The 23,597-nt window shown below is 36.7% G+C and overlaps 1 protein-coding gene across 1 annotated transcript; it reads right to left on the bottom strand.

Moving 5' to 3' along the window:
- Window positions 1-311: 311 nt before the first annotated feature.
- On the bottom strand, window positions 312-16,515 carry CENPF (centromere protein F). Its single transcript, XM_086629420.1, has 9 exons — window positions 15,301-16,515; window positions 11,402-13,699; window positions 10,727-10,879; window positions 9,456-9,632; window positions 8,559-8,720; window positions 5,712-5,898; window positions 4,532-5,005; window positions 3,046-3,239; window positions 312-512 (listed from the first exon to the last, which is right to left on the bottom strand). Exons 1-9 carry the CDS (start codon window positions 16,498-16,500, stop codon window positions 312-314), a joined length of 5,046 nt encoding a protein of 1,681 aa, XP_086485546.1. The 5' UTR covers window positions 16,501-16,515.
- Window positions 16,516-23,597: the final 7,082 nt, after the last annotated feature.

Raw genomic sequence — 23,597 nt, 5'->3', positions numbered from 1 at the left:
CACAGGAAAAATGGCAACAATGAACTACATGGTAACCGCTTTTTCCATGGTTTAATTTTTTAACAGATCTATGAAGAATTATTTACAGAAAACTCTACAGAAGATCAATTATATCTCTTCCTTCATTATAATTCCACAAGTTTGAGTGACTATTTGTATTAGTAAATATTCAAGAATGAGCTCTGCAGAACCCATATATCGTTAATCATTGGATAAGAGAAAATGGTACCATCCATATAGTTCTGAAATTTATTTCACAATCTGGTTTTTGATTGTGAGTTATTCTGAGTTGTGATTAAGTCCACACAGATTTACTGCACCTTACAATTTTCTTTTTGCTCATCTTGCTCATGCAGTCCTTGTTCATTTAGAGAATTTTTGGTTTTGTCCATCGGACGACTCTCCTTAGTATTACCAGAGACAGTTTTTGTGGATTGCTTCTGCGGGCAAAGTGGCGACCTTGAAGTAGGTTTCATTGGTGGAAAAGCTTGAGACTGCTGTTCATCATTTACCTGGAATACAAACAAAAATGTCCTGTTTTACTGGTAATGGAAAACCATATTAGCTTTCTGCAGTAGGTCAAAAGACTTATTGTAAAAGACTAAATATTGGGAATTTACAAAAACATTTACATACACATTGAAAACAGGAAAAAATATTTTGAAGACATTTATCACATTGAATATAAAATACAGTGAGACTTGACATCAATCAGTTTGGTGTGGTGTTAAGATGGAATATCTGTGACACAGTTGGCAAACTATTTGCTAGGAGCAGAAAAAAATTAAGCCAGGAACAGACAAGTAAATCTGTTTTCCAAGGTACCAGGTGTTGCGTACTGAGATCTGTATTTCATTTTTCCTGTACATATTCTGCAAACATAAAACATAATTGTCACTTTTTTTGCTGACATCTGGACAGAAACCACTGCTTTTACATTTTAACTGATGTGTGGTCACAACACTTAATTTAAATTCTACATTAAATTCACATAGGAAAGTGAATAAATTTGCATATGAAAATGACAGGGCACATATAAACACCTTGAGAAATTTGCAACAGTTTGAAACTGGCTGTCTGAAATGAAGTGCACATAAGTACCTGTCAAAGAGAAGGAAACAAGGCTTATTTCACTTCTAAAATAAGACACACCATTTACTGCATTAATATAAAGCATGAAACAACATGTTTCGGTGTTTTCAACCAATGATGAAACGATATCATGAGCAATTCCTCCAGAAATTCCCAGATGTATGTCATCTTGAAATAAAACAAACACATATATCCAGCAATGTCCAAGAGAGAAGGGCACGAATTCCTGGAACTGATGACTTCTGCATATGTACACTTGGGAGAAAAAACAACCTCAAAATTCTGATTTCTCCTATAAAGCTGAAGGTAAGCAGTAGCTTGTCCTTAGACCTAGACAATACAAGCTTAGGCAAAGAGGAGGACTGTTTGGGAAATCCCTCCTCTAGGTAAATTAAAAACAATTTCTTACTGATTATTTGTTAATTGCTGTAACCTTGACTATGGACAGCAAGAGCCTGCAAGCAGCTTATACCATGCTGGCAGGTGATCACTACACAACATTCTGTAGCCAAGGCTTCCTTTCTTTTTTGCACTACTGAGTTTCTTCACAAGCAACACCCTCCATTTGTGTCAAAAACATACATAAACGAATGTCAATAAAAATTATTGGCATCACTTAATGAAACAGTAATAAAACACAGACCTCCAGGCAATGTCTGTAAGAAACAGAAAATTTTGGCAAGTAGGGTAATTAACCCTTTAAACAAAATACATTAATTCAGTGGATTCACTCTCACTTCAAAACACAGACTCCCTATTGCTACAGCTCAAAACACATTATGGCTCTGGCCTGACTTGTCTTCCCAATGGTGCTGTCTGACCTCAAAATCTATACTTCCACTAAACTATGTGGCTCTTGCCTTTACTTACTTTTGGTATCTTGCCAACATACTTCATGTGCTAACACAAAATAATTGCATTTTTTTAAAATAAATAAATAAATAAATAAATAAATAAAGAGTTGAACTCTTGCTTTATGGCTTCACTTTTGGCTGTGCAGCAGACTCCTCTGATTGCCAAGAGAAGCTTTTGTGTAACATGGCAAACTGGAAGCGTTTTTATCTACCGCATACCGATCTATGTAAAGCCCTATGTAAAGAAGTATCAATATATAATAACTATTCTCTTATTGCTCAGGTTGAGATAGCATGGTTAAAAATTTTGGAGGAGATTTCAGACAACAAAAGGTTTACTTCTGTCCTAAAGCTGGAACATTTTTCTATAATCTGCAAAGCATTTGCATCAGCTTAGAAAGAACGCCTTATTCTGATCTGTGAAACATTCAGCAGTGTGTCATATTAACGTAGACACTTGCAACGTTAATGCAAACTTCAGTTACTAAACTTTTTTTTAAATAAAAATCAGCTTTCAAAACCTAACTCTAGTTATACTAAAAATAGTATTTATTTTTTTAGATAACCTTAAAATCTAGTAAGCACTAACATTAAAGTCGAGTTTACCATCTAAATGTTCCCTGTTTACATGTTTAACAGCCTCTCAATATCTGTAGTTATTTTATAGCATCTCAAATCTGAACTTCCAAAAAAAATTGTTAGCAGAAAACTTTAAGCCTCAGCTCAAGACTCCCAGAGGTTAATTCTTTTGCTGTTTACTTTTTGTGAAACCTCAGAAACCACAGTATAAGGAATATCTGCTCTTTAATATCCTTTATAAGAAATTGAAAATTTACCTGCAATTAATTTACATTTCTCAGTGGATTTCCCTGTGAAGTCACAAATTACATCACAGGAACAATTTGCAGATTGCTAGCACAGTCAAGACTTCTGTCATGTTATAGTGATTCAGTATTTATGATCTTATCTTCAATGCATTACTAAGAAATGTAAAAAATGATGATACATTCTCAAATTTACTTGGCAAGATGAATACAGTTAGTGAATATATTAGTTTTCCCCATAGCTTTCATATGCAGATAAATTTTTTTAAAGTTACCTTTTGTGGTTTGCTGCCACCAGCTGTCGAACAGGAGCGCTCACCAAGATTATCTAGTCCACATTTTTGTACATCTTGTGTAGGCAAAGGCAATTTCTCACTTGCAGGAGCCAGACGGGGACTGGTTCTTAGATTTAGGGTTGTTCTACGTAAAATGTAAGGGCTAACCTTTCCAGTGGGAATATCAGCAAACCCTGAAAAATTAACAGCTTCTATTAAAACCAGCTAAATAAGACACTTTCTCAAATGGACCTTCTCTTTTTTCACAATGGGGATAAAAATAGCTGATTAAAATAATTAAGTTGTTCTATTGAAGAAAATGGATCAAAAAGATTGCTGAACAGATCTTGTGTATTACAAAATTCATATGCAAGCCTTGGAAAATGTACACGAGGTACAATAGTAATTATATAGCAAAGCTTTTCAAACAAGTCTTTGGTCTTTTTCTTTACAGGTACATTATTATCTGGAGAATAATTTCAGTCTGAAAACATGTACTGGTTTTACTAGAATTCAGTCAGAACACACTACTATGACATGATATTCTCCATTTTTCACATTTTTCTCTGTATAGAACTATAGCGTTTTGATTGTCTAATATCTTTCTATTTAGCCTAGAAGTCAAACGTTAACTGGCACATATATCCTCAGAACAGGCATATTTCCAGAGAAATCATAATGCTGGTAAGAAAATGAAATGCAAACAACATGTAGACTTAGAAATCCTGACTTGTGGGAGCGATCACTGAAGTTGAGGCAACTCAGTATCTCTGCAGCTTGTCCTTTAACGATTGTAATTGGATTTATTCTAAAGGGGGACTTTACAGTTACGCAAACATACAATACATTTTTCAAGCCCTGATTTGTGCCATCTTCTCAGTTACTTTCTGCCACAGTGAATCCTTGTATGGAATATCAGACGACCTAATTTCATTGCATTCATAGGAGAATGAAACTGAGCTCTCAGGAAGATCATACATTACTGAAGGAACTGTGGGGCTATGGAGGAAGCAAACATGACTCCATCACAGCACAGTACTCTAGCACTTCCCTCTTGTGGCCTTGAAGATTAGATTTACTCCACATCTATTCTCCTGTAAGTTTCAGTGAATGGTTCAAATAATGCTTTTAAATGACTAGAGCAAGTCTTCTGTCAGCAAACTTTGTTGCTGTTACGTATCATATGCTCAGCCTCTAACACCTGCATCAGGAGGAACTACAAAGTTGTAACTGACAGGATCATCTAACTCTTAGCAGAATGGTAGTTATTAAACCAACATAAACGTATTATGCTGGTCTAACACCACAGCTCCACAAACATGAACTTAGCACTGACTGGCACATCTCCCATTGACTACTTTCACCTTCCATCGTCATCACCAGAAATGTTTGTATAGTCATCTACTCACCTAGAGTAAAACTAATTCAGCAAAACAAAAGAGAAAAAAAACACAGAACATTTGTCTTTCTAAAACACTATAAATACCTTTTTTCACTACTTCTGGAAGGCCATCAGGCTCACTGTCTGAGTCTTCCTGACACAGCAGATATTGAGAAATATCATCCTTTTTTTTTTTGGATGAAGTCTCTGGCACAGGGGATCTTGGTTCTCCATTATCTTTCATGTTGTCTTCGCATCTCTGTCTTTTACTTGAAAGCTTAGTAGTTTCTTCACCTGATCTCATCTCTTTGACAGACTGATTTCTCACTGTTAATGAGTTATCCAAATTCAGCAAAGGAGTGCTGACAGCATCACTTGTTGGCTGTTTCAGCTGAGCACTCAACAAACTGACTTGTGTTTTTAGCATCTCATTTGCTTCCTCCAGTTTATAATATTTAACAATTAGAGAGCAGTATTTCTCCAAGTTCTCATTTGCTTCTCTGGTTTTCACTTCTGTAAATTCCTGTAATTCTTCCAGTTTTAACTTAATTTCTTCTGTAATGGCATTCTCATTGGCACCTTTCAAAGCAAAATATCATTATTCATATAACTAACATTAAAAAAGATGCATATATAAGAATTTATAATGCAATCGTCAGACATCTTTTCATGAATTATACATGTTCTAAAACCATGCAACTATAAAAAAATGACTGACAGTGTATAACAAAATCAGTAATATGTTAGACATAATAATGTATTTGCTAAATAGAGAATGAACATGCAAAAATGGTAAAGAATCCGTGACCAGTGCATGGGCAAAGATTTTCCTTGTCATTTTGCAATTTCTGAACACTTGAGTTTCTCTAAGTTAGTAACTCTTACTTTCGTTAAGTATCATTTACAATACAGTGCATCTCATGAGATGAGCCGAAACATAAAGAATAAAGCATGAGAATCAGATAGGAAAGCTTGCTGGAAAACAATAAAAAACTTGTACATAAACTTCAGTTATTAGGAAAAACACTCTCGTTCCTTAAATCACTTTCAACTGCAAAAATGTAATATTTAAAATATATATTCAAAATCCAGAGTTGCCTCTGATACTTTAAAAAAAGATGAACTAGATTTTGAAAATGTTTGATACATTTGCAGTTGTACTTTTTAATACTAGTTAAGAATCACGCTCTTTATTAGAGCTGCATATGTAAATGGACATTTTAGGGAAAAAGAGTTTTACAAACTAATGCACTGCTAAGAAAGCATTGAGTCTAGATTCACCTACCTTCTTTCTGACACTTTGACATAGTTAGATTTTTCTTGTTTAATAGTTCGTCACGTTCAACTAGTTGTTTCTGCAACATTTCCTTTTCCTGTTCCATCTCCTTACAGGACTTCATCCACAGCTGCACTTGACTGTGGGCAAATTCATTTTCCTTCTTCAGTTGAGCTATAATGTTAATATTATCTGCCTACAAAATAAGAAACGCAGTTATTACACAAGAAATGTAATTCTTCCATTTAAACATCACAATGTCAAATGGAAGCTCAACTGTTATGCAATATTAGCTGCAGAGCACAGTTGCAATGTGTACTTGTTTGCTTTTGTCCATACAACCTCAGCATAGCAGTTCCTTTACTGTAGGAAACATGGAAGTCGAGTATATGCAGGTGATTAACTCGGCAGAAAAACAACAATTCAAATACCAACAAAGGAGACTTATTGTCTTCAGATACATCAACAAATTATGAACGTTCAGATTACTGGCGTCAAGACTAGCACCCTACCCATGAGAAAGCCGTATGAACTCTGAGACAGCAGTCCTTTCTCCATCTGTTACCACTTCATTGGCGCAGCATAAGAAAGCGTGGCTCTCCAGGTAACAGATTTCAAACCAATACTCTAAATTTTAAAGTGCTCTCTCCTAGTCTGAGTCCCCTTTATTCTTCTTTTTGTCCCTAATGCATCTTATTACCACAGAAGCAAGATAACCCAGGCCTGCTTTGCACTCAAATTCCAGCTCAAAAATACTATTCTGAGCCACAGCAGATCATTCCTTTCCATCCAGTTCCCCTCTGTCCTGGTTTTAGCTGGGACAGAGTTAGCTCTTCTTTTTAGCAGCTAGAAGAGCTCCGTGTTTTGGTTTTACTCAGAGGCTCACTTTGAGAAGAACGTTGATAGCAAGCTGATGTTTGTAGTTGGAAGTGAAACTCCAAGGACTTTTCAGTGTGCTGTGTTCTGGCCGGAGTGCAGAAGCACGGTGGGATAAGGGGGGAGCATAGCCGGGACAAGGGGGCCACGATTCCCTGTCGGGGGAGTTTCTGGCTGCTACATGGACTAAACAGAAAGCACCTGTGCCTCATCAAGACAGGTGCTGAGTCACGTTGGTCAGCCAGAGATCACGTGACCCATGGAGGCTTAAAGGCGGGGCACTCCCAAGAGGGAGTGGGGCAGTTCCCTCCTGGAGACTGGAGTGGTAGGAGCCCCTGGAGAGTGTGAGTTGGAACTCTCTGTTGGATTGAGATAGCAGCGAGTTTGGATCAGTCTTCTGATTGTGAGATACGTCGTGGTTGCAACAGCCGTTTGGTTGCAACCCACTGTGAGAAGATACAGGCAGTCCGTGACGATTCCCCTTGTGATTTGTGGTGGAACTTAAGATTGAGGGCCAAACTGGCCAATTAGTATTCCATATCATGCAGCATCATGCCCAGTATAAAAGCGACGGACAGCCGGAAAGAAGGGCTTTTTGCGCTTTTGCTCATTCGCCGCTTCTGCTCTTTTGCGCTTTTGCTCTATTGCCTTTTTTTTTTCCTCTCTCTCTCCCAGTACTCCCACTCTCGGAGTACCATCTCTCTCTCTCCCTCTCTATTTTGAGGCCTTGCGTTCGTCTGGGATTGCAGCTTCGGGATGAGACGGGCTTCGCATAAGAGGGGGTGGTGAGCATCTACACTGTGTAGTACTTATCTGTATTAAATTGTTCTTCTCTCAACCCACGGGTTTCCTGTTTATCCTTTAATTCTCTCCCTCATCCCTGGGGCTGGGGGACGGTGAGTGAGTGACTGTGGGGTTTGGTTGCTGGAGCGGCCTAACCCACAACACCCTCTCCTGGGCTGCTCCCTGCTCATCTGGTCTGCTACCAACCTGTCTGCAAATACCACACAGTGAGCACAGCTGGAAGCCTTGTATGATACATTTCCACTGCCATGGGTACTGTTTTCTGTCACTGGCACACATCCTATATCATTGGACTGCTGGTATTAAACAAATTAACACCACAGTGGAGGGCTCTATGGAATAAAGAACTGTTGAGCAAGATGAACGTATTGCAATTCAGTGTTTACTTGCAAGTAAATTGAATTGACTATGTTTCTTCAAGAGTACGTTTAGAGAGATACTCATTCCTGAAGCGGGAGGACAGAATTGGAGTCAGCAATCAATCACAGACAGAAGTCGAACAAGAGTGAAAAAAAAAAAAAAAAAAAAGACTGATGAGAAGAATGCAGGGGAAATTAATACAGAATTCAGTTATATGGGCAGTTAAACTTCACCTGTGCTACTAGAAAGCAAAGCAAGCACATCTAGAACTGTTCTCAGCTACCGGTCGTTCACACTATGTGGAGCTCATATTCCATCATCACTGAGAACAGTTCTGTCATTTAAAGAATTACACTAATTAATAATTGTAATGTGAATTCTATATAAAATGGAATTGATAAACTCTCAAGAATCAAGAGCAATGTATCAAGATTAACGCTTAAGACAGAACATGGTATCTTTTATCATCAAAGTAATTCACAAACAGAACACAGAGGCACTGCAAAATCTCTTTCTTTGTATTCTAACCACGTAATAAGCCAGTTGCAATGTTAAGCACAGACAATAGGCTGCTGTGTTTAGTACCACATAAACCAATTCTAGGTGATCTCAGTCCTGGCATACCTAACAGAATTTTCTAATGTAGATCAATACTAACAATGTTTCCTCTCTGCTCTGTAGTGTCATTAGTGAAACAAAGGCTGTGTCAAAGTCAAGCTAAAACTCTGCAGCACTGGTTCCCAATTCTATGTTTATTTTACTACATGGTGCCTTGGGTCTCACGTAATTGGCCATGCTTACATATTTTTTTCTTACCTTAGTTTTTAGCAGTTCTCCTAAGGTTTGATTAGCTTCTTTAAGGGAATTATTTAGTTCTTCTTTATTTGACTTCAAATGCTCAATTTCCAATTTTTGTGAGTGGATAAAGTGCTCCAGCGAATTCATCTTATCTTGACAGGCCTCAATTTCTACTTCATTCTAGAGAAAGAAAACGTGCCAAATACTAAAAAGGACATCGAGTTGTATTTTAAAGATGTGCTTAAGTGTATAGCACAGCCCAAAGGAATACCACAGCAAATTTGCTTGGTACATTTTTGAGGAGTTTAAAACTAAAAGAGCAATTTGTCTCAAGTATATGTTTTGAATACTAGAACCTTGCCTTTAAGAAGTCTGTCATTAGAAAGCCCTTATATTTTACTATAAGCTGCTCTTAAATTTATATTTACAAGAATGAAAATTATTAAGAAATAATTCTAGTAAATTGTTTTCCAGTGTCTTACTGGCCTTGAGTACATATTCATAGACAGATATTTCTGCAGAAAAGATGATGGCTATTTGTATGGTTGATAAATGCATTTCCCATCAATTTGGCCTTATATCCTAAAGTGGTTAATCTTTCTTCTCCATTCATACCAAAATAACCATTTCCCAGACTAAAACATACTGTGTTTTTCCCTTTTTCAAATGCATAGTCTCAGATAAATTATATGTACACTTAACACTTACTGAGTTCTGAGGTGAAGTCACCTTCCACTGCATGGTATATGGAAAAAAATTAATTTCACATTTACTGAGTTCTAAGGTAAGTATATATAGTTTAGAAATATTTTTAGCGAAGACAATTTCTTTTGCAATAGGATCAGCAACATTTTGTAGAATACATAGAATTTAATTAAAAACTTACAGCACCATTCTTTCCATATTCTGATTTACCTTTCGTTTTGCTTCTGTCAGTGCATCCTGATGCTCTTTCTCTGCTTGAAGTAGTCTGTCTTTGTATTCTGATATTTCTCTTTTCATTTCACTTTCTTTTTCTTGTAGTTCTTTCCAGACCATCTCCAAACTCTTAGTCAGTTCATTTTTTTCTGTCATAGTTAGATGCAGCTGAATCTGTAAACAGAAATAGCATGTTCTTCGGTATTTAGAATTTTGTCAATAGATAAACAGTTGACCTGTAAAACTATTTGACTTTACATCTGACATGTCTTTGAAATTCCAAAAACAACTTGGTAAGAAAAAAAGGATTTAACAGTGGCTAAACACGCTATAATCAAAGAATGGAACATCTGAACACAAAAGACAGGACAGGAGGCAAAGGAGGGCCTTCTAAAAAGAAACATTATGATCCGAGGGGTACGCTGAATGCAAGTTTGCCAACAGTGTTAAATCAAGCAGCACTGCCAAAATCAAAGCTTAAACTCTCCCAACATTCTTCTCTCTGAGGGTGACTTGATAGGTTAAGGGTCACCTTCCTCACCCTCTTTAAGATTACAAAACTTTCTAAGCATTTTCATTTTGACCCACTTTTATAACTGTACTTTTTAGACAGCTGGCCTGTATTTCCATACAGGATTTCTGAAAGTTGCAGAAATCTCTTTTCTTTTCCCACTCAAAATCTTCAACATCACAACAGAAACAAGCCCCTGGTTACAAAATTTTGTAAAAAACATTCATAGGTCAGGAGACCACTTAAGCTGGTTTAAACACATAACACTGTTCACAAATAAGATCTACAGTCATCTAGATGGTAAAACAGCCTCTAAGAATTAAATATGAACAAATTAAAAATAAAGACTCTAAAATGATTTCTTCCTTTACTTTGTCCTGAAAGTACTTTCACGCTACTGAAACAATGAAAGTACTTTAATTTTAAAGCAAACTTGAGAAATGTTACATTTTTTGTCTAACATCCTCAGTCTGATGATTGAACATCTGTAGTAGAGACAATTTCTTTGCACTGAGAGATTTCTAAATATCCATCTGTGGCCTTTACACCAAGAAAACATAGTTTCAATAAAAGGAAGTGGGAAAAACTATTAACTAACCATTCTATCTCAGAAGAGAACATGAATTTTTTTTTAAATTTGGAAGCAAGAACCTCTGATGCTGTACATTAGCACAGGTCCCTTGACCAACCTCCACACAACTACTGTACTTGAGCACCTGGCCTTGAACACAGAAATACTACACATCGAGTAACTAACTTTGTTCTTTTCTGAATGTTCTTGAATAAGTTGCATGTCTTCAGCAAGCTTGTTTCTTTCTGCAGTAAATTCTTCCTGTAATTTGGAAACCTTCCGCTCGGTATCACTTAGCTTGACTTGCAGCGCAGTATGACTTTCAGTCAGTTCATTTACCTGAAAATAAAATTTCCCACAATTATTTTTCATTTTCTTATACGCAAGCAGTTTTTAAGATGGGTTGTTTTATTCCCAAGCAAGAGACCAACAAAAGTCCAACTCCAAGCAAGAGTCAGAACAGGCTAATGCGGTTTTCACATGGCAAGCGTCCAATTCTTGTTTCAATTTCTTTTGAGTTTCCAAAGTACTTATTCTTGATATAATAATTTGTCCTTCCTCTTTTGCTTCTACAGGAAAGAGGAAACTATCCTGAGTTATCCGATTACTTAAACTTCTATGCCTACTTCCAAGCAACATTCCCATTCATCCTACTTAAAACAATGTTGTGCTTTCTAGCTCTGCAACTTCAATGCAAACTCATGACTGCATTGAAAACAATTTTAAAAATAGGATACTTACTGTAAAAGTCTGAGGTTGAAGCTATTTTAAGATATAATTTACTAAGGAAGTAGTAAGCCCAGAGGACACTTTATCCTCACTCCTAAAAAGAAAACTCTACCCTAATGGAAATGGTATTACCTTTTTACATAAAGTATTCTTTTCACAAAGTGTAGATTCCAGTTCCTTCTCAAGGTCCTTATAAGACACTCTTAGAACATTCAGGATATCTGGAAAGGTTTCATTATCAGAAAAATGTTGCTCCTTCAGCTTCAACTCAGCAATCAAATTCTGCAGCCTTTTCTTTTCCTGGTGCCAACATTCATGCTCATGTTGCATATGTGTCAGCTGGAAAGACAGCTCCTCTGTTTCTTTCACCTGCTTTCGCAGAGCATCATTTTCCTGCACCTTTTCATCAAGTTTTTGTTTAAAATCCATCAATTCTTGAACAAGTACTTCCCTTGTTTGCTCAAATTTGAAATTTTCTTTTTTTATTTCCTGACATTCCTGTAATAGTATAGTTTTATCTTGCTCAAGACGAGCCACCTGATTAATCAAGACTTGCTCCTTTGCTCTAGCATCTGCTTCCTCCTTTCGAGAAAACTCTAATTTCTTGCTTATGTCTTTGAGCTCAGATTTCAGCAATACCACAGCATTTTCAAACTCATCCTTGATTTGCATCTTTTCTTCCTCCTTTTTTTCTAATGGTTTTGCTGTAGTCAAATTCGAAGACTCTAGTTCAAGGATTCTTTCTTGCTTTTCTTTTAAATCTTTAGCCAAACACTCTTTTTGTGAGGTGAGGACATCAATTTGTAAGTTAAAACATTTCAGCTTTTCAGCCATCTCTTCCTTCTCCGTTGTTAATGTTTCTGCCTCTGCTTTAGCAGTCTCTGACTGAACAATCGCATCTTCCAGATTTTTCTCTGACATCTCCAGTTCTCTTTCAAGCCTCTCTATTTTATCCAGAAGAGAGTCAGCTTTCCGTTCACTCTCTTTCAGCTTTTCAGCAACGTGGTGTTTTTTCTTCTCATCAGATTCGATTTTTACTTTCAGCTTCTCAATTCCATATCGCATTTGGTCTACTTCTTTCTGTGCTGAGCTGAGTCTAGCAGCAAGTTCCCCTTTTTCCATTAACAAGCCATCCAAAGATTTAGAAAGCTTTGAATTTTCCATTTCTGATGAACTTAATTTACTCTGCATCATTTCCAACTCTCTTACAAGCAGCTCTTTCTCCTTGTTCAAATCTGCTGCTTTGTTTTGGAGTTTTTCTTTTTCCAAGGTGAAAGACACAACATCCTTTTCAAAACTTTGCAACTTCTGCAGAAGGTGATCTTTTTCATTTGATAATTGATTTACATCAGATTTTGCAGCATGGAGCAGATTTGTTTGTGTCCTCACTTCACCCTCTAACCTTCTAATAATTTCAGTAGAATGCATCTTACTCAACTCTAGCTCTTTTATTTTCTCTTGTAGCTTCTGATACTTCTGATCCAGTTCTTTTTTATTTTCAGACAAAACACTCAATTCTTGGACAATATGGTTTCTCTCAGCTGTGACTGAAACAAGGTGCTCTTGAAAGCTTGTGATAGTTTGCAGGTTAACTTCCCTCTCTCTTTCTAATTGCTGACATTTTCCCTGAAGCATTTCAATATCATTCTCTGTGAACGAGGCACAGTTCTCACTATTAACTCGCTCAGATATTTGCCGCCTCTGTTCAATTGCAGTTTCAAGAAATTGTTCGTGATAATCTCTCTGGGTCATTTCTACATCTTTCAATGTGTCTGCTGCATTAGATAATCGAACTTTATATGTCTCCAGCTCAGACTTTACTTTCTCAGGTTCTTTTTCTAACGACACTACTCCAAGAGATAATTGCTGCTTATTGACAGAGACTGATTCCAGTTTTTCCTTTATGTCACAGTTTTCTTCCTTAACAACTACAGTACCTTCCTCCAGTTCTGCAAAAGCTGAGCTCTTTGGAGTTAATTGTGCATTCTGAAAGCTCAGCTCTGAGTTTAATTGCTCTACTTCTGTTAGTAAATCAACATGTTTATGGCTTTCTTCTGTTTCATAGATCAGCTTCAAATTTTCAGCAGTTTGTTGTTTTGCCTTCTCCTGAATTGTTTCAGTGGTTATTTGATTTTCATGGAAATCCCTTGCATTCAAAAGTGTACTACTGTTGGAAAACAATGCACTGGCATGGTCTGAAGGGCTAGTTCTTTTTCCTGACTTATTTCTACACTCATGTTCTCCAGAAATCTTCTCACTATAATCTTCTATTAATCTTGCTTCATCGGTCTCAGTTACGTTTTCGCACGCAGAGGTATCTCCTACAGTCATTTTCTCAATGGGGATTATTTTAGGTTTATTGCTTTTCAGCGCTGAGTTTTCAATAGGCACTCCCAATAGATAAGGACTATTGTTTTCTTGTTCAGTGTTCTGTAAGGGTTAAGAATCGATCCATTAAAAAAAGGAAAAGAATATATATAAGAAAAAAACAAGGTGAGTTTTAAAAGTTTTCTTAAAGTAGTAAAGCTCCTCCTCTTATGTGAAATAAATAGATAGCATCCTTCTCTACTTCAGAACCTGCTTTCTTATGGAAAGGATTTACACTTTTTTATACACACAAGTGTCTTTGGCCAAAAGGTTTTAAAGATACTGAGGGAGAATTTCAGCCAAATCTACTGAAAGACTAAGTGCAAAGATACCACACGTCTCCATATTTTGAGAAAATCTGTGTCTGCCTGACAAAGTGAAAAATTATTAGCAACACTAATGAGGGAAACGTTTACTGCTCACCTTTTAGACACCAGAGAATCGTCAAGGGACACAAGCCCAAATCCTCAAACTATCCCTTTCCAAATTACCATTGTCTGTCAGAGCCGGGCTTACATTTGGCTTCACCTGATGCTCTCATTTGAAAAAATAAAATTGAGCAACTTCAAAACCTGAGGACTCCAAAACAGAACTGAGTCTGAAGGCAGCACCTGAATGATCTATATTGAGTGCTTCATCTTAGAAAAGCTCCAGCTACGTATGGTAAGGAACAGTATTTCTTTCTTCAAGTGTCTATGTATCAGCATGGATGCTCTATGTGAATTGCAAAAAACACATACAAGTGAAAGATTTTCTTCTCTGCAAGGTACAGTTGCTCAGTGTTGCACAGTTGGCCAAAATGTAGAGCTTAGAGATTCTCTGACTAGGAGAACAGTGTTTAACTTTTATTTCTGAGTCTATGTTGACTGGACACTGTAGGCCACTAACACAGGACTTAGTGGTCAAAACTGGAACTCTCACAAGCAGAAAATGAACTTGTTAGATTTGTTTTTAAGGGGAAATAGTCTAATACATTGTATGCAAGAATTAAACTGCTTTTCCTTCATTCTGAGTGAAGTTTTATTCTGCCAATCCTTACAAGGAGCAGCAAAATCTAGTACACTGGTTGCATTCCATCTATAGAGCTGAAAAACAGACAGAGTTGACTGCCAGATTTCTTGTTCCCTTAGGTATTTTGAAGGAATTCAGGCTGAAATGAAAATTAACTTCTGCTACCAGCCCATTCTGTTCTGCTGTTGATAGTACTGAAAAAAATTAGAGGTGTGGAAGCAGTCCTGGTTTGCTTGTCCCGTGAAGGGACATGGAAAGTGTGTGCATCTCTAACCAACCGTGTTAAAGCAGAGATCTAAGCGGAGAGCTCAAGGAGATCTTGTAAGCACAATACAGATACATACAGTGCAGGCACACCCACTAACGCAGCCACACTGACACAGACCTGAAGAAAAACCAAGAAACTAGTGCAAAGTCTTACACAACTCTAATAGACTAAATTTGTTGGTTTTGTCATCATTTGTTATTTCTCATGATCCCTGCGATGCATAAATCAGAACTCAAAGTATGGATTATTTTTCTGCTTTCTCTAAAGAACAGTACCACTTCTGTGGGACACAATTTTAAACATATTTAATTTCAAAATTTAAATTTGGCTTACTGTAAATCAAAGGTTTCACATACAAATGATTTACATGACAGCAATTACGTACATTTTCAATATCCGTGCACAGCAGCGAATGAGAACTTAAGTCAAGGACTTGCAGTTGGAGTCTTGCTGCTTCCAGCTCCAAAGACAGATTCTCAGTGTGTTTTCTTTCTGCTGCCAGTTTGCACTCCATCTCCATAGTCACGTTATTCAGTTTCTGCTGCCATTCTTCCTTGTCAGACAGATTTTGCTGTTTAAGATGATCTATTTCTTTTCTTTCAGAAAGTATAACTTCTTTCAGCTCTTTTATTTCTTCATTTTTCATATTCTCTTGAATGTGAAATTGCTCTTCGAGCACCTTGATGGCCTTCTCATATGTCTGACACAGCATCTGAAGTTCTTCAATTCTACTGTCAAGGTTAGATTTTCTAGGAGTAATACTCCTGGGCTCTCTAATAGAGTCCAATTTGTGATCATTATGACAATTTTCAGCTAAAAGTTTTGTTGCACCTTCTGGAATTATTTCTGCAGAACTGTCCAGCTGCTTCATTTCCTCTGTCCATTTGCACGTACCACTGTTAAAAGAATCAACCACCTCACTTACTTTTGTAGAACAGGGACTTTCAAAAAGATCTGAGGAAGAAACTGTGGACTTAGTTTCATCTAATTTAGACAGTGTGTCATTTTGGCTAGAAGACAGTGGCACTCTTGGATAATCTATATGAGCATTGCTCAGGCTTGTTGACAACGTAGAATTTTCTGCCCTCAGTATTTCAATACAAGACTGTAGCTCAGATATCTTTGAGCTCATACTGCAGCGCTGTTCATATAATTTTATATGTTCGTTCTTGAAAGACAAGAGCTTCTCTCTTACTTCAGCAAAGTGTATTTTAACTTCTTTGCTGGACAATTTTAAATCTTCGTAATCAGAACTGGGTCCAGTACTGCATTCTTTGAGTTCGAAGGATGTTTCCTTGTTATCAAAATACATTCTCAGATCGCTGTTGTCACTTTGATCCATAAGTTCATCAGGAAAAATAGTTTTCTCAACTTCTAAATTTTTATCTGCATTCATTACGTTCTCTTCCTCCTCTGCCACTTTATTAATACCTGTGATGTCATTGGTTTTTGAGTCTTTAAATCCAGAGGCTAGCATGATGTTCTCACTCTGCAACCTCTCACATATTTTCTCAAGCTTGCTCAGATTGTTTATTGTTACTTGCAAAGAGGACGCCAGCAAGATCGATGAATAACTTTCATCCATTCCTTTTTTGCCACAATTCTGAGAATCACTATCATAATTATACTGTAATGAGTGGCCATCTTCATCTAGTACTGTAAGTGGAGAATCTGAAGTTTTCAATTCTTTAACGGACAGTAGTTCTTGCTGCAGTCTCTCTTTTTCTCTTACACTTTTCTCAAGTTCTAGTTCCATGCCTTTTAAAGCAGTCTCCAGTTGCATCACTTCTAACCTGTAGTTCTCTAGGGAGAGCTCTCTGTCCTCAAAATCCATTTGAAGAAGCTCAAGTTTAACTTGGTATTTATTCAGCTCAGCATCTTTTTCTTCCACGGACTTCCTCAGCTGTTCTGAATGGAATCTCGGTTCACAACTAATGTCACACATTAGAGGTTCACTTTTTGTTTCTAGTTCCTTCCCCAGTTGCTCCTTGTCTTGAAATACGATACTAAGTTTCTCTTGCATTGTATTTTGTGTTGCCCTGACATTTAACGTGTCCTGTCTTAAACAGTCAAGCTCCGTAGAAGGCATATGTTGGATATTGGAAAATTCTGACTGTAGTTGCTGAAGTTCTTGAACCAAATTCTTTTTTATTTCTTCTGAGGCTATTAGTTTGCGTAAGATATCTTTCTTCTCACTAAATACCTGTTTCTCTTGTTCTAATTTTGCTTTCTTTTCCTCAAATTCAATTGTCTGCTCTCTCAGAATGCTCATCATGTTTGCATTTTCTTCTTCCATCAATTTATACTTTGCTTGCAAAACTTTGAGCTCTGTTTTGATTTCTTCAGTTCTTGATTCAAGACGTTGTCTTTCCTCCTTGTGTTTTCCAGACATTTCAGAAATTATTTCTTCTCTTTCCTTTAAACTATCAGAAATATTTTTATTTGCTTCCAGTAAAGTTACTTGTTCTTGCTCTAAAGCTCTGCTTAAGTCCCTAAGGGTTGCATTTTCTTCAGTGAGTTCCTCAATTTTTTTGCTATATGAGCAAACCATTGAAGAGATGTCCTTCTTCTCTGAATCCCATGTTCCAGACATAAGCTTCAGCTGTGTTACTGAATCCTCAAGCAATTTGTTATTGATCTTTAAATCCTGAAGCTCAGCTTGTCGGTTTTCTAATTTTTCATTCAGAGTTTGCAGTTGCATGTCCTTTTCCGCAAGAATAGCTAAAGTTTTTTCAACTAATTTTTCTTGTGCCGAAATATCTGCTTGCAAGTTACTAATGTTCTGTTTAGTTTCTGTCACGAAGCTTTCATGCATCTGTTCTACATTAAATAACCTTTCTTCTGTTTCACTCTTTATTTGCAGTAAGTCTTCATACTGCTGCTGCTGATTTGCATTGAGCTGCTTTTGAGCCACTAAGGAAATCTCAAGAGAAGAGATCTGATCTTGTAAAATGGCCACATCCTTAGTTTTTCCTGCTTCTAGAAGAGCTCTTGGACATCCGTGATCCTCAGCAATGGAGCTATTTCCTGCAAGTTGCGTATTATCTAAAACGGTTTTGTCCTGACCAATCTGTAAATCAACTTCTCCATCTTCTGTCATTTCTGAAGTACCTTTTGCTTCTATAAGGCAACGGATTTTTTCATATTCACAAAGCAGGTCATGATAACATTGCTCCCGTTGCAGTCCTTCACTTGCTGCTAATTGTAACTTTTCTTCTAGTTCACCAACTTGGTTGGTAAGCTGGAATATTTTACAGGACATATTTTCTATTTCTTTACAGTGCTTTTTATAAGAATATTCTGTTTTCTGCTGAAGTTCATCAAAAGCTTTTTTTTGTTCCTCTAATCCTGCGCTTTTACGTTCCAGCATATCTTTAAGTTCTCTAATCTCTGTATCTTTCCTGTCATTTTCAGTTTCCATCATTCTGAGTTTCTTACTATGCTCATGATTTTTGATTTGCTGACTTTGAAGGGAACTCTCCAAGTCATTAATATGAGTTAGCATAGCTTCCTTTCAGACTTAAGTTTATTTATAAGATGATCATTTTCATTTTTCCATTGAGAAAAAGCAGTAGCCTCTTTTTGCAATTCTTCACATTCTCTCTGCTTGAATCCAAGGAGCCTCTGCAAAGCTTCTGATTCTTCCTCCATTTTACTTATTTTACAATTTTGTTCTTTAATATGATTTTCTTTTTCCTTGAGTAGGTCTTGGGTAGAACTTTGTTGCTTTTCCATGTCAGCCAAAGTTGTTTTCAGCTTCTCCAGCAGAAGAGAGCTCTCTTGCTTTTTAAGTTTCTCTTCTAGTAACTTCAGCTCTGCTTCCTGAAAAGTATTCTTATCTGTAAAAGAAAACACCGTCAAATCTTTGCCAGTCAATACTGGCAATTTTCTAGACAGAATATTACTACTTTTACTTTTTTCAACTCTCATTCTCATGCAAAGCATTACTCCCAATTTATATCACTGGATAAAGAATTTTTTATATCACCTTAGGCTATCAGACACAATGTACTCATAGATGTTGTCAGCTTTCCACCTGCAGTCTGATACAAGTCTGCACTCCAAGCCAGTCAGCCCTTACTTCTCAGGTGTAACTACCTGTTGTTTCTGTGTCTCACTTTCACCAAATTTTTATATAAAGTAGCACTGCTTTTTTTCTTTTAAACAGAATAGGTCTCATTCCAGTATGTGACCTTCATGTGGGTCAGTCTTATATTAATTTCTACCAAAGAATGTCTAACTCTACACATCATTTTCTAAATTGTCGTAATTGTTTCCCTGCCTTGATAGGAACAGACTAAGAACAACCAAGGATAAGTATGGCAGAGTGGGAAGACATTACATTCCACTAGCTAGCTGGTAAAGGCTGCAAATATTTTATACCATCAAAACCAAATCATCAGTTGAAAGGCAATGAAAAGTTTGGTCATTAATTTAAAGGAAACAGAATCAAATTCAAAAGCTTAATTTTGAAATCTTTCATGAAGTTTGATTGACGCATAGAAACAAATGGGACACTATCCCCTTTTTTTAGTCTGATCCAGTAGAACTACACAGTATATTTCAGGTAAATTCCTGAAAAACTGTATTCTCAATTAGAAACAAACACTGCAAGCAAGACTCAATATTGGTGGTTATGTAACATTTTCTTACTTTTTTTTTTTTAAACTCTGCGAAACACATACAGACTACAAACCAGAAGTTTTCTAGTTTAAATAGATTCTGTGAAATTCAGTTTGCTGATAACTTCAGTACACTTTGATTAATTTCAAAATTGTGTATCTTCAGGAACTGTATATTTTCATAGCAAAAAATTCATTTCCATTTAGGACAAACTCAATGTTAATTAAGAACACTAATCATCCCTCAGTTCTAACATTTTTACTTGATTCACAATGAAACTTTCAGGATTGCAGGAAACATACATCATTACACATGCAACAGGAGTTCTGCAAATTTAAATACGTAACTCACTTTTCATCTTTTCCGCAAAATTCTGGCTCTGCTTTAGAGACTGCTTGATTGTATTCAGTTCTTCCTCAAGTTGGTGGTTCTCTTGCAATTTTTTTTCAAGCTGACAGTCAAGAAGGTTTTTCGCCTGCTTCACTTCCTAAACCAAAACCGAATAAGATCACATTGCATGTGAATAGCCAAGAAAATCAATTTCATTCATTTAAACCAAAAGAAAGATATTCCATTAGGTCCTATTAAGTCTTTGGGCCTGGGTTCCTAAGGACTGCTTGGGAACATAAGCTGAACTATTCTTAACTAGTCGACAGCAGCTCAGAGATGCTTCCAGTTGACAGAGTTAGCAGGCTCCTGGTTTGCATAGGGCAAACAGCTCCACATGACCTGCCCCAAACAGATCGAGTCAGGATAGGATATATCCTACAAAATCTGAGTTGATGAAGTTAGGCTACTTTCCCAAAACAACAAAGGGAACAAATCCCTGCAATGGCATCAAAATTAACAAATATATAGATCAGATTTCACCTATCATCTCATGTAGATACAAGTTCTCTTTCCACTGATCATCATCATCATGGCAACATTGGTCAAATTTTATTTAGAAGTGCTTACTCTTTCAGAGAGTTATTTTGGCATTAAGAGTATTTTCTTCCAAGTAAAATGAGTTTAAAAAAAGCAAAACAAAACACAAACAAAGCTATGTAACTACATTGCATCTAGAAAGCCAACTAAAAGTTCTTTTAGGGAAACTAATCCTTTTTCTCCAAACTCCTGTGCTGCTGGACAACAGATGGCATGGAACTGGCATGGCCCAATTGGAAACAGGCTGTCAATTATTCACCCGTTTACTACTAGCAGATGGGCAGCAATTTACAAAAGCCAAGCTCAAGAAATGGAAAGGTCTGGATGAAAAAAATTAAATGCTTTCTGGCATGGCAGGCTTATTTTTGCAGCAACATAAATAAATCAACCTCAGAACACGATTAAAATTGACACTGTCACTAACAGTTACCTCTCCTTCTACTCATAGCCTTTCCTATCCACAGTTTAAAAAAAAAAATCTAGTCACATAAAAGTTTCAGTGAAGAAAGTTTTCTAGTAATCTTAACAATAATTTTTCAAAGAAGTACAAGTGTCCAAACTTCTTGCCTTCAAAGCGCCATACACAGATGCAAAACAAGTACACGAACTAAACAAGCCTGTTCATTAGAAAATCTAGGGTGATTTATGGAAAGAAAAACAAACAAGTTTAAGGAATTAAAACAGCTGAATGGTCCAATTACTTTGATTTGGTACAAACATTCCCAATAAGCAGCACTCAGCAAAACCCAGGAACCTATTATTTAACGGACGAAGTATCTGATAGTAACTAGCCATTTACACTTTCCAAAGCTATAGGCAAAATAAGCAACTTGGTTTCAAGCCAGTTATCAATTCTACTTGTACGTTGTTTCACTTAAGTTAGCCATTCTGCAATTGTCCCTCTAAAATCCCAAAACCAAACCAAAGCAAACTCCAGTATTATTATTGTGGAGGGGCAGATTACAAGCAGAGTAAGGAGAGACTGACCAACTTTTCCAAGAACAGTTACGGGCTTGCTTGCACCATGAAAATGTAAACCACATGCTGAAAAGCCAGAACTGCTAAGCTATTGAGATATCACCATCAAGACATCACCATTGCAAATGTTTGTAGTCCTTAGACTAATCGTATCCAGTACGTCTCACAAGTCTGTCTGCTTCGCAACTTTTTTGGAACAGTGGTCTTATTATACAGTGGTGGATTAACCAGCAGAAAACAACTGAGCTCTCCACTGAGTACTTAGACCATTAGTCTAAGACCACAACAATTTCCCTTTAATAAAGGAAAAGAAATGCCAATCTCACTCCTGTTTTCTTGTGCTACAAAATCTACTGTCAAAGCCTCCAAGACTTCGAAATAACTTGATGTAATTTTTTGCATTATACTTATTTATGAGAGTGAGGAAGACAAGCCATGCCCTTACTTCTTCTGACGTATACCATGGTTTCTCACGTGTGAGTCTTGAGATAGAAAGAACTGTGGTGTTACTGATATCTTCAAATATGACAATTTCCCTCAGATTAAGCTTCTTTATAAATTTATTGGTCATGTTCTAACACAACATCAGTGTCATCAGCTGTTCAATTGTCTGACCCAGACAAACAAATATGAAGAAAAAATCTAATTATAGTTACAGTCTAATGAAGCACCCCCAAGAATTTACAGTAAAAAAGGTATTTCCGCAAATGAGATGCTTTCTGACAATGAGATCTCAAAAAAAACCTGTACCAAATCTAACCTTACTCTATAATTTCAAAGCCAGAAAGAGCATAAGCCCACAATATCAGATATAAACTACCTTTCTTTTGTTTTTTATTTAAAACCATGAAAGATTACATCAAGAATGTGCAGAAGCTTGATGGAGGCTTCCCTCCTCTGGGACACATAGGAAGAAAATGATCTTGATTAGCCTTACCACTGGAAGGCACTGGACACATCTATTTGCTAAATAGGTTTTGAGGACCGCTATCTGTCATTGAGTGGCATGGAACAGCCCATATCTGTACCACTAAAGCCTTCTATCTTCCAAAACAGGTGGCTCTAACCAAACTGCTTGCTGGGAATGGTCCCAGGCTCATATGAACACCCAAACTGTGCCTGGGAATTGTATAAAAGAGCGCTAGTCAGCTGGGCCAAAGTCATGCAAAGTGCTGTTCTAACAATTAACAGTATAAATAGTCACATTCCAATACCTGGGAATGTTCCCAGACATTGTAATTTACCAGCATGAATGTACCTAAAGTTTCACAATATACCAAAGCTGTATCAATGTTTGTGTTGATCTAAACAAAATCCACTATTTTACTTTAAATTTGTTCATAGAATTTTGACAGGTAAATTTTTGGCAGAAATTATGCCAGATTATTTATATCTGCTTGTGGCAACAGGCAACAAGAAAAATTGGGGTGTTAAATAAAACAGTGACGTGGATTACACAGGTATTGACTTTTCTTTCTTTCCTACTTCTGATTCTCCAAATAAAGAATAAAATTTGCGTTGAGAGGTCTCTAGTGACACAACTGTAACAATTTCAAGTGTAGCTGCTCTAACTGTCTCCAAAGCAAAACAATATAACTGAGAAGACAAAGGAAACATTAAAGTGAAAAGGTTTCTGTATGTGTGAATATGAGGTAGTATGGCAGTATCCAGAGACATCTCTGAATTTCTCTTTATTTGGGGGAAAGTTTTTACAGCAGTATATACTAGTTGGACTGTGTTTCTTCTAGGAAAAATGCATTTAAAAAAAAAAGATATAGTAAGTCTTTGCACAAGATCACTGAGTTTGGTAGTGTGCATCAAAGCCATGGTCAATAATTCTAGAATTTCCTTTTAAAATCAAACATTGACATATTTTTATTTCAGGATCAAAAGCAATATCTCTTGAAACAAAAGCTATTTTTGATAAAAGATAAGCCCAACATGAACTAGAACCATATCAGCAGCATTACAGCAATGAATCCAAACCATGAAGTCAAATTCACAGATTGCATTAATCTACCTGACATTAGTGAAGACTTAATTTTGTGTTACAGCTATAGATAATCCATAAAAGTGTTTAAAGACTGCATATGGGAAAATATGCTATGTGAGTAAATGCTTGACAGCACTAGTGTTTACAGACGGCCAACTTAT

The sequence above is a fragment of the Tauraco erythrolophus genome, chromosome 2 (genome assembly GCF_009769465.1).
Source record: "Tauraco erythrolophus isolate bTauEry1 chromosome 2, bTauEry1.pri, whole genome shotgun sequence".
NCBI lineage: Eukaryota > Metazoa > Chordata > Aves > Musophagiformes > Musophagidae > Tauraco > Tauraco erythrolophus.
The sequence above is the reverse complement of the archived record's forward strand: the minus strand, read 5'-3'. Positions and strand labels throughout refer to the sequence as shown.

Bases quoted from the DNA above. Each gene is read 5' to 3' on its own strand.
- CENPF (XM_086629420.1), bottom strand. From the start codon at position 16,500: ATGGATGAAAGTTATTCATCGATCTTGCTGGCGTCCTCTTTGCAAGTA. The intron at 10,880-11,401 runs GTAATACCATTT...TTTTATTTTCAG, and splicing joins AGAATACTTTATGTAAAAAG to GTAAATGAACTGACTGAAAG. The intron at 9,633-10,726 runs GTTAGTTACTCG...TTCTGTTTACAG, and splicing joins AACATTCAGAAAAGAACAAA to ATTCAGCTGCATCTAACTAT.